Raw genomic sequence first — 14,723 nt, forward strand, 5'->3', positions numbered from 1 at the left:
TATTGAGTGTTATATAATATGTAGTATGAGTAATATATAACAACTAAAATTACTTCAATATAGTTATATTTAACATTATAAGATTTATTATAATAAATATACAAATAAAATATGATTTAGTACTATATTAGTATATATATATATATAACGAGTTATTAGATCTCATATTAAATAGCTCTATGCAAGTTTTTTGTTTTGTTTCTTTTAGTCTGTGAAGTTTGGACAGGTGCACAGCATTGTCATCCTTTGTGTCTGGGTTAGGCAAGTAACCACTGGCCGAACACAACTGATATATATGTGAAATATTATTATATCTTATTTTATACATTTCTATATTATTCACTATGTAACAGGTATTATATGTAATATTATATATCTCTCCATTATTTACTATTAATAACTGGTTATTATCTGTGTATTATTTACTATATGTGAGGTTATTCCATCTAATATTATATAACTATATATTCTTTTCCACGTTTTTGGCCTCGTTCCCATGTTTGTGGTGATCCTGCGTAGTTTACCTCAGACTTGGTACAGAAACCTGGCAGGGAAACTAATACCAGACCTGATCCTATTCTGACCTTCACATGCAGCGTTTTCCTCCCCAGCTCCAGTCTATGGACGCCGGACCGGTTTACAAAATGCACGGAGTTGTATCAGTTGTGTCCAGATCAGGCAAAAAACAACTGTTCTATATGTGAACCCAGCCCTATATATAGTGAATAATAAAGAGCTATAACATGTTGCATGCAATAACCTGATATATAGTCAATAATATAGAATGATATCATATTGGATATAATATCATAGTATATAGTGAATGGTTTACAGATATATATTTTTAGCTATAATAACTTGTTATATAAAGAATAATATAAATGATAATCTGATGTTTATAGTGAATAATACAGAGGCGTAGTGATTAATAGAATAACTTTTCATACATAGTAAATGATATAGAGATATATAATAGCCTGTTATAGATATATATAGTGAATAATATAGAGCTACATAATATTGGATATGGGCCCCTTCACATATATTCGGCTCTTCCGTCATTATTCCCTCTGGCATGGTACAAATAGGGAAACTGATGTCAAAACTGATCCTTGCTAGCTTTGTGTCCGTTTTGCCCCCCGTGTCTCTTGAGCCACGCAGAAATATTTTGCCTGCAGCGTTTCTGTCCGGCTACAGTCGACGGACCATTTCATAAAGTGCACAACACTGGCCGGAGTCCATTCATATATGTGAACGCAGCCTTGCTGAAAAGCCGATCCGATCGTGTTTTTTTTTTTTTAGTTCTATGGATCAGTTTATCAGGCAATAAATATTTTTAAAGGAACCCACATTATATTCAACCATTATAATCTTCACTTGAGTGTATTATTCATTATCGCTTAACAGGTTATTATTTTAAATATTATATAGCACTAAATTGTGCACTTTATATAACTGATTATGATATCACATATATAGCTCTATATACTACAGGTTATTACATCCAAAATTCTATATCTTCAAATATTATCATATATTATATATTTTATTTTTATTTATGAAACTCACCACCGTTTCTTATTTCTAATATTACAGGGCTATATATTATTCACTATATATTACAGGTTAGAATTTCAGATATTATATATCTCTGTATTCACTATTTATAGTAGGTTATAATATAAGATATTATATATCTCTATATTATTCATCTTATATAACAGGCTACTATATCTGATAAGATATATATATATAATTCACTACACATATAAGAGAGACGCCACGTACAAACATCATAAATGGGTGCAAATCTCTGGGACACAGATCCGAAAGCCCACGCCTCATATATAGTGATAGAATCAGCATCGCTCCGACACTGTGTTCAATGAATTGTGGATTTATTCAGCCCATGCAACGTTCAGACTTACTCAATGGAGGCTTCATTGACAAAGACTCTCTTAAATGTGTGGAAACGTTGCATTGGGCTGAATGAATCCCCAATTCTCTGAACACTACGTTGGAGTAATGTAATGCTGATTTTTATTACTTTATATTATTCATTTTGTAAAATGGTTATTATATTCCTTATTACATATTTCCGAATTACTTCCTATAAATGTAACAGACTATTATATCTAACAATATACAGCTCCATGTTATTCACTATATATATTAAAAATTATGATTTCAGATATTATATATCTCTATATTATATCCAACATTTTATAGCTCTATATCATTCACTATATCTAAGAAGTTATTATATATCTCTTATTCGCCATATATAGCTATATTATTTACTATATAAATAACTGGTTATTATATTTAATATTATATATCTTTATTATTCACTATATAGGAAATTATTCTATTATATAGCTGTATATTATTCAATAAATATTATATTATATCTAATATTTTATATATTTCTCTAGATTACTTACTATTTACAATAGGTTATTATATCCAATATTGTATATATTGATATAGATTATTATATCTTATTGCTCTATATTATTCACTATATATACGGGGTTATTCTATCTCGTATTATAAATCTATATATTAGTAACTGCATAATAGATTTTATTTTATGTTGATTTATATTGTTCACTATATAGGAGGTCATGCTATCTTATATTATATATTATTCACTATAGTTAAGAGGTTATGTCTCATATATAACAATGTGGTATATTCTGTAATATAGAGATATATGTTATATGATATTGTTCTATATTATTCACCATTTATAACAGGTTATTATATATCTCTGTATTATTATTATTATTATTATTATTACATCAGATCGCACTATATCAAATAGATTATTATATCTGATATTATATATCTCTATATTATTCACTATATATTTCTGGCTATTATATCGGATATTATATCGGCATAACGGAATATATTTTGTGCACCACCGGAAATCTCATCAATGTCAATTATAATTAAAAGACAACCCGTGATCATTCTGCCATTATTGGCGTCCTGCAAAAAGCGCAAAATCTTCACCAAACACAAAGTATCGGAGAGACAAAAAGACAAAACAAACAAGAAACAGCAACAAAATAACCAACAAAGAAACAAAACCTAATGGGAGAAAGGAGAAGCCGCAGCTGTGGGAAAAGAGGGCGGTGTGATAGAAGACTGGTGTGTATGAGCAGCTATTAAACACACACACACACACGCACACACACACGCACACGCTCCGGGGTAGCTTGTGTCTCGTTTAGGGGTACAGCGCCCGTGGACTCAGAATGTCAAATATTTCACAGAAGAAAACAATATAGTTATTATAATGATTATCGAAGTGTAATAACTACGACCCCCCCCCCCCGCCCTCCCCGCAGACATGTGGGGTGTAGTCGGGCGCCGGAGTGAGAGCGGAGAGGATTGTCGTGGAATAATCGCTTTATTATAAAATAAATTACAGCCTCCGGTGACCGCACCCGGCACAAGACTCGGGCACAATCTCATTATCATCATCATCATCATCATCATCATCATCTTCATAATAAAATCTTTGGCTTGAAAGGACAGTTTCGCGCCCTCAGGTGGAGGGGCTGTGGGTGATCTGTGGGACCCCAGTATCAGGACATCAGTAGGGGGTCCCTCCACTCCTTACCTGACGCTCAGTCTATACAAGGTCTCTGATACATTGTGTCCCCCTCCCCCCGGGACCCCCCTAGTCGCTGTCCTCCTTGTCCTGCACGGTGGTGGTAGAGTGGTTGTACAGACCCTGCGCCATTAGGTGCAGCGCTAGTCCATTCTTCAGACCGGCCGCTTTCTTGATCTTGGCCCTCTTGTTCTGGAACCAGATCTTGATCTGGGACTCGTTGAGGTTGAGCTCTTGGGCCAAGCTCTGGCGCCGCTGCTCCGTGATGTAGCGATTGGCCTGGAACTCGGCCTTGAGTCGCTGCAGCTGCTCCGCGGTGAACGCCGTCCGGGGCCGCTTATCCTCCTTCTCGCTCTTCTTCTTCTTCAGTTTACGAGTGCGGGGACCTGTGGAGAAGAGGGGGACACTGATAAGCGGTGCAGACAGATAAAAGGCGGACACAGATGGGAAGGAGCATTACTATTATTATTATCATCCTCATCATCCTCCTCATCCCGCGCCCTGATATATAATCGTCTCCTCATATAGAATCATTATTCTACTTATTATCGGTCCTTTATGACGTCATCAGTCTGTTGTAATCTCATCATAATTGCAGCATTCATTATTATGTACAAAAGGGTAAATATAATATAACAGATGTATAGCTATAATAAGATATATCAGGACAATTCCTGGGGGGGCCGTCGCTTCTTTTCTGGCCTGATTTGGGTATCATTAGAACATTGCTGTTAGGCCCCGTATTCAAGAAAATTCACAAGAAACCATTTCCTCTCATAATAAGGAAACTATGCACCCAGATATATGGAACAGTGTATAAAGATATAATATATAAAGAAGCGGTGTATACGGATAACTGTGCATGAAGACACACTATATAACGGAGCAGTATATACGGATATAATATGTAATGGAGCAGTATATACGGATATAATATGTAATGGAGCAGTATATACGGATATAATATATAACGGAGCAGTATATACGGATATAATATATAACAGCAGTGAATAAAAATATAATACATCATAGGGCGGTATAAAGATCAAATATATAATGAAGCGGTGCATAAAAATATATAACATAATGGAGCGGTGTATGAGGATATATAATATATAATGGAGCGGTGTATGAGGATATATAACATATAATAGAGCGGTGTATGAGAATATATATAACATATAATGGAGCGGTGTATGAGGATATATAACATATAATGGAGCGGTGTATGAGGATATATAACATATAATAGAGCGGTGTATGAGGATATATAATATATAATGGAGCGGTGTATGAGGATATATAACATATAATAGAGCGGTGTATGAGGATATATAACATATAATAGAGCGGTGTATGAGAATATATATAACATATAATGGAGCGGTGTATGAGAATATATAACATATAATGGAGCGGTGTATGAGGATATATAATATATAATGGAGCGGTGTATGAGGATATATAACATATAATAGAGCGGTGTATGAGGATATATAACATATAATAGAGCGGTGTATGAGAATATATATAACATATAATGGAGCGGTGTATGAGAATATATAATATATAATGGAGCGGTGTATGAGAATATATAATATATAATGGAGCGGTGTATGAGAATATATAACATATAATGGAGCGGTGTATGAGGATATATAATATATAATGGAGCGGTGTATGAGAATATATATAACATATAATGGAGCGGTGTATGAGAATATATAATATATAATGGAGCGGTGTATGAGAATATATAATATATAATGGAGCGGTGTATGAGAATATATAACATATAATGGAGCGGTGTATGAGGATATATAATATATAATGGAGCGGTGTATGAGGATATATACTATATAATGGAGCAGTGTATAAAGATCTAACACAATGGAGCCGTGTATGAGGATATATAATATATAATAGAGGGGTGTATGAGAATATATATAACATATAATGGAGCGGTGTATGAGGATATATAACATATAATAGAGCGGTGCATAAAAATATATAACATAATGGAGCGGTGTATGAGAATATATAATATATAATGGAGCGGTATATGAGAATATATAACATATAATGGAGCGGTATATGAGGATATATAACATATAATGGAGCGGTGTATGAGAATATATAATATATAATGGAGCGGTATATGAGGATATATAACATATAATGGAGCGGTATATGAGGATATATAACATATAAAGTAGCGGTGTATGAGGATATATAATATATAATAGATCGGTGTATGAGGATATATAATATATAATGGAGCGGTGTATGAGGATATATAATATATAATGGAGCGGTATATGAGGATATATAACATATAATAGAGCGGTGTATGAGGATATATAACATATAATAGAGCGGTATATGAGGATATATAACATATAATGGAGCCGTGTATGAGGATATATAACATATAATAGAGCGGTGTATGAGGATATATAATATATAATGGAGCGGTATATGAGGATATATAACATATAATGGAGCGGTGTATGAGGATATATAATATATAATGGAGCGGTGTATGAGGATATATAACATATAATAGAGCGGTGTATGAGGATATATAACATATAATGGAGCGGTATATGAGGATATATAACATATAATGGAGCGGTGTATGAGAATATATAATATATAATGGAGCGGTATATGAGGATATATAACATATAATAGAGCGGTATATGAGGATATATAACATATAAAGTAGCGGTGTATGAGGATATATAATATATAATGGAGCGGTGTATGAGGATATATAATATATAATGGAGCGGTGTATGAGAATATATAATATATAATGGAGCGGTGTATGAGAATATATAATATATAATGGAGCGGTGTATGAGAATATATAACATATAATGGAGCGGTATATGAGGATATATAACATATAATGGAGCGGTGTATGAGGATATATAATATATAATGGAGCGGTATATGAGGATATATAACATATAATAGAGCGGTGTATGAGGATATATACTATATAATGGAGCGGTGTATGAGGATATATAACATATAATAGAGCGGTGTATGAGGATATATAATATATAATAGAGCGGTGTATGAGGATATATAACATATAATGGAGCGGTATATGAGGATATATAACATATAATAGAGCGGTATATGAGGATATATAACATATAATGGAGCGGTATATGAGGATATATAATATATAATGGAGCGGTGTATGAGAATATATATAACATATAATGGAGCGGTGTATGAGGATATATAACATATAATAGAGCGGTATATGAGGATATATAACATATAATAGAGCGATGTATGAGGATATATAACATATAATGGAGCGGTATATGAGGATATATAACATATAATAGAGCGGTATATGAGGATATATAACATATAATAGAGCGATGTATGAGGATATATAACATATAATAGAGCGATGTATGAGGATATATAACATATAATAGAGCGGTGTATGAGGATATATAACATATAATAGAGCGGTATATGAGGATATATAACATATAATGGAGCGGTATATGAGGATATATAACATATAATTGAGCGGTGTATACGGATAATGTATGCATAGCTCAATGCCGCGAATAATCTGAGGTGTTAGGACTGGGGGAGGGGATCCCCTGGAGAATAATTATTTTTTTTCATCTAGAGAAATTAGAAGAAATCTTTTCAAACAGAAAAACGGAAAAACGTGTCAGCTGACATATTAATTCATTCACTCATCATCACCATAATCCAGAACACTGACACCAACTCTGCCATAATCCAGAACACACACCAGCTCTGCCATAATCCAGAACACTGACACCAGCTCTGCCATAATCCAGAACACACACCAGCTCTGCCATAATCCAGAACACTGACACCAGCTCTGCCATAATCCAGAACACTGACACCAGCTCTGCCATAATCCAGAACACTGACACCAGCTCTGCCATAATCCAGAACACTGACACCAGCTCTGCCATAATCTAGAACACTGACACCAGCTCTGCCATAATCCAGAACACTGACACCAGCTCTGCCATAATCCAGAACACTGACACCAGCTCTGCCATAATCCAGAACACTGACAGCAGCTCTGCCATAATCCAGAACACACAGCAGCTCTGCCATAATCCAGAACACACAGCAGCTCTGCCATAATCCAGAACACTGACACCAGTTCTGCCATAATTCAGAACACTGACAGCAGCTCTGCCATAATCCAGAACACTGACACCAGCTCTGCCATTATCCAGAACACTGACACCAGCTCTGCCATCATCCAGAACACTGACACCAGCTCTGCCATAATCCAGAACACTGACACCAGCTCTGCCATAATCCAGAACACTGACACCAGCTCTGCCATAATCCAGAACACTGACACCAGCTCTGTCATAATACAGAACACTGACACCAGCTCTGCCATAATCCAGAACACTGACAGCAGCTCTGCCATAATACAGAACACTGACACCAGCTCTGCCATAATCCAGAACACTGACACCAGCTCTGCCATAATCCAGAACACTGACAGCAGCTCTGCCATAATCCAGAACACTGACACCAGCTCTGCCATAATCCAGAACACTGACACCAGCTCTGCCATAATCCAGAACACTGACACCAGCTCTGCCATAATCCAGAACACTGACACCAGCTCTGTCATAATACAGAACACTGACAGCAGCTCTGCCATAATCCAGAACACTGACACCAGCTCTGCCATAATCCAGAACACTGACAGCAGCTCTGCCATAATCCAGAACACTGACACCAGCTCTGCCATAATCCAGAACACTGACAGCAGCTCTGCCATAATCCAGAACACTGACACCAGCTCTGCCATAATTCAGAACACCGGTTTTGAATATATAACATGTCAACACATGGAGCCCGTTATTGCGCTTTCTAGCATGCAGAATTGGATACTGTATACATTGCGCAGGCGGAGTTGAGGCGTTTTGTACCAGGACTGATATAACAACGTACATAAAAATATGGAAACAAATATAAAGATATTGGTGTAATTGATATAACACAAAAGAAGCCGAATTGAATCGCCGAATCTACATATCGGACACAAATCGATGTATAGTGGAAATGTATGGAGAGAATGTGTGAAGTATAAGCGGAATACACGGCTCTCATGCACAGCACACGTGTAGGATTTATATACCGTGTCACCTATAATTGTATACAGATATATATAGCTGTATGCAGTCGTGTGATCTACATTGTAATATCCATGTCGCTGTACAATCGTCGTGTACATTATAAGCGTTGTGTCGTTTAGTTCCTCTGTGTCGATCTGTGTATAATATCATTTTTATTTGTATCATCATTATTATTATTTATTATTATTATTATTATCATCATTATTAATTATTATTATATTATTATTATTTATTATTATTATTATTATTATTATTATTATTATCATCATTATTAATTATTATTATATTATTATTATATTATTAATTATTATTATTATTATTATTATTATTATTATTATTATTATCATCATTATTAATTATTATTAATTATTATTATTATTATTATTATTATTATCATTATTATTATTATTATTATTAGATGAGCTACGTCATGTAAATAACAATGTATCCGCACTCCGATAAATTATACACATCATATGTATAGAGCTATAGAAACTCTCCATGTATACAATGTGTATCAGCGTCATATAGCTATCATAGAAAAAGCATATATATATATATCCATACACACATACATACAACGTCCCTAATATGTATGGAAACCATAAATGTAGAGAAACACAGTATATACAAGAAACGCGGCGCAGAATAGAAGTGTGTACAGCAAAAAGTATGTGAACCTCGTGAGAAAGTCTTCATAATCTATTGTATGACACAGACCTCCGTATACCATGTATATACAGTATGACACACAGCACAGTATACCATGTATATACAGTATGACAGAGCTCCGTATACCATGTATATACAGTATGACACGGAGCTCCGTATACCATGTATATACAGTATGACACACAGCACAGTATACCATGTATATACAGTATGACAGAGCTCCGTATACCATGTATATACAGTAGGACACACAGCACAGTATACCATGTATATACAGTAGGACACACAGCACAGTATACCATGTATATACAGTATGACAGAGCTCCGTATACCATGTATATACAGTATGACACAGACCTCCGTATACCATGTATATACAGTATGACACAGAGCACATTATGCCATGTATATACAGTATGACACAGACCTCCGTATACCATGTATATACAGTATGACACACAGCACAGTATACCATGTATATACAGTATGACAGAGCTCCGTATACCATGTATATACAGTATGATACGGAGCTCCATATACCATGTATATACAGTAGGACACACAGCACAGTATACCATGTATATACAGTATGACAGAGCTCCGTATACCATGTATATACAGTATGACACAGACCTCCGTATACCATGTATATACAGTATGACACAGAGCACAGTATACCATGTATATACAGTATGACACGGAGCTCCATATACCATGTATATACAGTTTGACACAGACCTCCGTATACCATGTATATACAGTATGACACACAGCACAGTATACCATGTATATACAGTATGACACAGAGCACATTATGCCATGTATATACAGTATGACACAGAGCTCCGTATACCATGTATATACAGTAGGACACACAGCACAGTATACCATGTATATACAGTAGGACAGAGCTCCGTATACCATGTATATACAGTATGACACAGACCTCCGTATACCATGTATATACAGTATGACACAGAGCTCCGTATACCATGTATATACAGTAGGACACACAGCACAGTATACCATGTATATACAGTAGGACACACAGCACAGTATACCATGTATATACAGTAGGACACACAGCATAGTATACCATGTATATACAGTATGACAGAGCTCCGTATACCATGTATATACAGTAGGACACACAGCACAGTGTACCATGTATCTATATCGGCCCTTGTTAACATTTTAAATATCAAGAGTGTGACCGCCATGGAACAGATTTTCTGTAGCCTCAAATAAACAACCAGATATACAATCTGTCCCATATACAATGAATCGAAACAGCAGAGAATCCTCTATAGAACCGCTGCTGATATCCGGAATATCCAATATATCTGAACAGATCCGCCGGGGATCACTACATATAACATGCGGGCAAAGAGAAGAAACCGTCACCGTGTGAACACCCTCTAATGAACAACAAGAATCGATGTTTTATCCCGTGTTTATAATGTATAGGGACATGATCCCGTGTTTATACTGTATAGGGACATTATCCCGTGTTTATAATGTATAGGGACATGATCCCGTGTTTATAATGTATAGGGACATGATCCCGTGTTTATACTGTATATAGACATTATCCCGTGTTTATACTGTATATAGACATTATCCCGTGTTTATAATGTATAGGAACATTATCCCGTCTTTATAATGTATAGAGACATTATCCCGTGTTTATACTGCATAGGGACATTATCCCGTGTTTATAATGTATAGGAACATTATCCCGTGTTTATATTGTATAGAGACATTATCCCGTGTTTATACTGTATAGGGACATTATCCCGTGTTTATACTGTATAGGGACATTATTCCGTGTTTATACTGTATAGAGACATTATACCGTGTTTATAATGTATAGGGACATTATCCCGTGTTTATAATGTATAGGAACATTATCCCGTGTTTATAATGTATAGGAACATTATCCCGTGTTTATAATGTATAGGGACATTATCCCTTGTTTATACAGTATAGGAACATTATCCCGTGTTTATACTGTATATAGACATGATCCCTTGTTTATAATGTATAGGGACATTATCCCGTGTTTATACTGTATAGGGACGTTATCCCGTGTTTATACTGTATAGGGACATTATCCCGTGTTTATAATGTATAGGAACATTATCCCGTGTTTATACTGTATATAGATATGATCCCTTGTTTATAATGTATAGGAACATTATCCCTTGTTTATAATGTATAGGAACATTATCCCGTGTTTATACTGTATAGGGACATTATCCAGTGTTTATACTGTATAGAGACATTATCCCGTGTTTATAATGTATAGGGACATTATCCCGTGTTTATAATGAATAGGGACATTATCCCGTGTTTATAATGTATAGGAACATTATCCCGTGTTTATACTGTATAGGGACATTATCCCGTGTTTATACTGCATAGGGACATTATCCCGTGTTTATACTGCATAGGGACATTATCCATTGTTTATACTGCATAGGAACATTATCCCGTGTTTATACTGTATAGGGACATTATCCCGTGTTTATACTGTATAGGGACATTATCCCGTGTTTATACTGCATAGGGACATTATCCCGTGTTTATACTGCATAGGGACATTATCCCGTGTTTATACTGTATAGGGACATTATCCCGTGTTTATACTGTATAGGGACATTATCCCGTGTTTATACTGTATAGGGACATTATCCCGTGTTTATAATGTATAGGAACATTATCCCGTCTTTATAATGTATAGAGACATTATCCCGCGTTTATAATGTATAGGAACATTATCCCGTGTTTATAATGTATAGGGACATTATCCCGTGTTTATATTGTATAGAGACATTATCCCGTGTTTATACTGTATAGGAACATTATCCCGTGTTTATAATGTATAGGGACATTATCCCGTGTTTATAATGTATAGGGACATTATCCATTGTTTATACAGTATAGGGACATTATCCCGTGTTTATACTGTATAGGGACATTATCCCGTGTTTATAATGTATAGGGACATTACACCCTGTTTATACTGTATAGGGACATGAATCCGTGTTTATACAGTATAGGGACATTATCCCGTGTTTATACTGTATAGGGACATTATCCCGTGTTTATAATGTATAGGGACATGATCCCGTGTTTATACTGTATAGAGACCTGATTCCGTGTTTATAATGTATAGGGACATGATCCCGTGTTTATACTGTATAGAGACATTATCCCGTGTCTATCATGTATAGGGACATGATCCCGTGTCCATCATGTATGTGGGCAGAAATAAATGATGAGAGTCAAGTGGCTTTAATGCTGACACTCACCTGAGGACGGTCGGTCGGAGTAGCGGGTGCAGTACACCCAGGCGGGCCACACTAGCGGGTCACTCTTGTGTGCAGGGGGGGTCGTGTTTCCCACAAGCAGTAGCGCAGGGTTAGGGTCGCTCCCCCTGGAGCTCTCCGAGGTGGAATCAGAGTCCGGGCTGGGTGTGGGGTTACCCTGCCGGGTGTGTAGGGGGTTTACGTTCTCTCGCCCGGAGGTCTCTTTCCTGCAGCCGAAATCTGGCCGTAGAATGTTGTCTATGAAGAAGTTGGTGGTCCGGTGTGGGGGTGCTCCTGGGTGCAGAGGTGGCGGGGAGACCCCGTTGTCTGCTTCACTGGGGGCTCCGGGACTGTGCTCAGTCTGATCTTCCATTATGGCACCAACCCGCCCCGGAGCCCACCCCAGTTGGGTGACCCTGGAGGAGTCAGCACCCGCTATGCCCTCAACTGCGACCCCCAACTCTGTGCACTAAAACCCCCAAATCTTCATCTCTAGTACGGGTGGCAGCCTTATGCAACCCTGCACCCACTTATATAGCGACCCCCACCAGTGTCCTGGCCTCAGTGCACCCCTAATAATTGTGACCCTCAGTGCACTCCCTTATATAGCGACCCCCACCAGTGTCCTGGCCTCAGTGCACCCCTAATAATTGTGACCCTCAGTGCACCCCTAATAATTGTGACCCTCAGTGCACCCCCTGATGTATGCGCACCCCCTGATGTATGCACACCCCCTGATGTCCGCGCACCCCCTGATGTCCGCGCACCCCCTGATGCACCCCGGAGGTCTCTGCTCCGTCTCTGCTCTCCTGTCTCTGACTCTTCTCCCTTCTCCTTTGGACTTTTTCCCCTCAGCCGGAAGCACGTGAGGCAGCTGCACGTGTGGGCGACCAATAGGAAGCCTGGATTATGTCTGACATTCCTGCGACTGACCAATGGGAGCGCAGAGATCTGACTCCAAGTAGAAATATCTTTATCATAATACACAACTACAAAATAATAACAGTAATAAAGTGTGACGTCATGATAATGCTGTATATATACTGTATCTAGTATACCTCTAATAGTAGCACTCTATATACAGCATATATACTGTACTGTATCTAGTATACCTCTAATAGTAGCACTCTATATACAGCATATATACTGTACTGTATCTAGTATACCTCTAATAGTAGCGCTCTATATACAGCATATGTACTGTACTGTATCTAGTATACCTCTAATAGTAGCACTCTATATACAGCATATATACTGTACTGTATCTAGTATACCTCTAATAGTAGCACTCTAAATACAGCATATGTACTGTACTGTATCTAGTATACCTCTAATAGTAGCACTCTATATACAGCATATATACTGTACTGTATCTAGTATACCTCTAATAGTAGAACTCTAAATACAGCATATGTACTGTACTGTATCTAGTATACCTCTAATAGTAGCACTCTATATACAGCATATATACTGTACTGTATCTAGTATACCTCTAATAGTAGCACTCTATATACAGCATATATACTGTATTGTATCTACTATACCTAATAGTAGCACTCTATATACAGCATATATACTGTATTGTATCTACTATACCTAATAGTAGCACTCTATATACAGCATATATACTGTACTGTATCTAGTATACCTCTAATAGTAGCACTCTATATACAGCATATGTACTGTATTGTATCTACTATACCTAATAGTAGCACTCTATATACAGCATATATACTGTACTGTATCTAGTATACCTCTAATAGTAGCACTCTATATACAGCATATGTACTGTACTGTATCTAGTATACCTCTAATAGTAGCACTCTATATACAGCATATACACTGTACTGTATCTAGTATACCTCTAATAGTAGCACTCTATATACAGCATATATACTGTATTGTATCTACTATACCTAATAGTAGCACTCTATA

At 36.5% G+C, this 14,723-nt stretch overlaps 1 protein-coding gene across 1 annotated transcript; it reads right to left on the bottom strand.

The window, feature by feature from the left end:
• Positions 1-3,413: 3,413 nt before the first annotated feature.
• Positions 3,414-13,510, bottom strand: EN1 (engrailed homeobox 1). The gene is made up of 2 exons (XM_075831034.1): positions 12,792-13,510; positions 3,414-4,011 (listed from the first exon to the last, which is right to left on the bottom strand). The coding sequence occupies exons 1-2, from the start codon at positions 13,159-13,161 to the stop codon at positions 3,695-3,697; spliced, it is 687 nt and encodes a 228-aa protein (XP_075687149.1). The 5' UTR covers positions 13,162-13,510; the 3' UTR covers positions 3,414-3,694.
• Positions 13,511-14,723: the final 1,213 nt, after the last annotated feature.

Source organism: Rhinoderma darwinii, chromosome 6, assembly GCF_050947455.1.
Source record: "Rhinoderma darwinii isolate aRhiDar2 chromosome 6, aRhiDar2.hap1, whole genome shotgun sequence".
Taxonomy (NCBI): domain Eukaryota; kingdom Metazoa; phylum Chordata; class Amphibia; order Anura; family Rhinodermatidae; genus Rhinoderma; species Rhinoderma darwinii.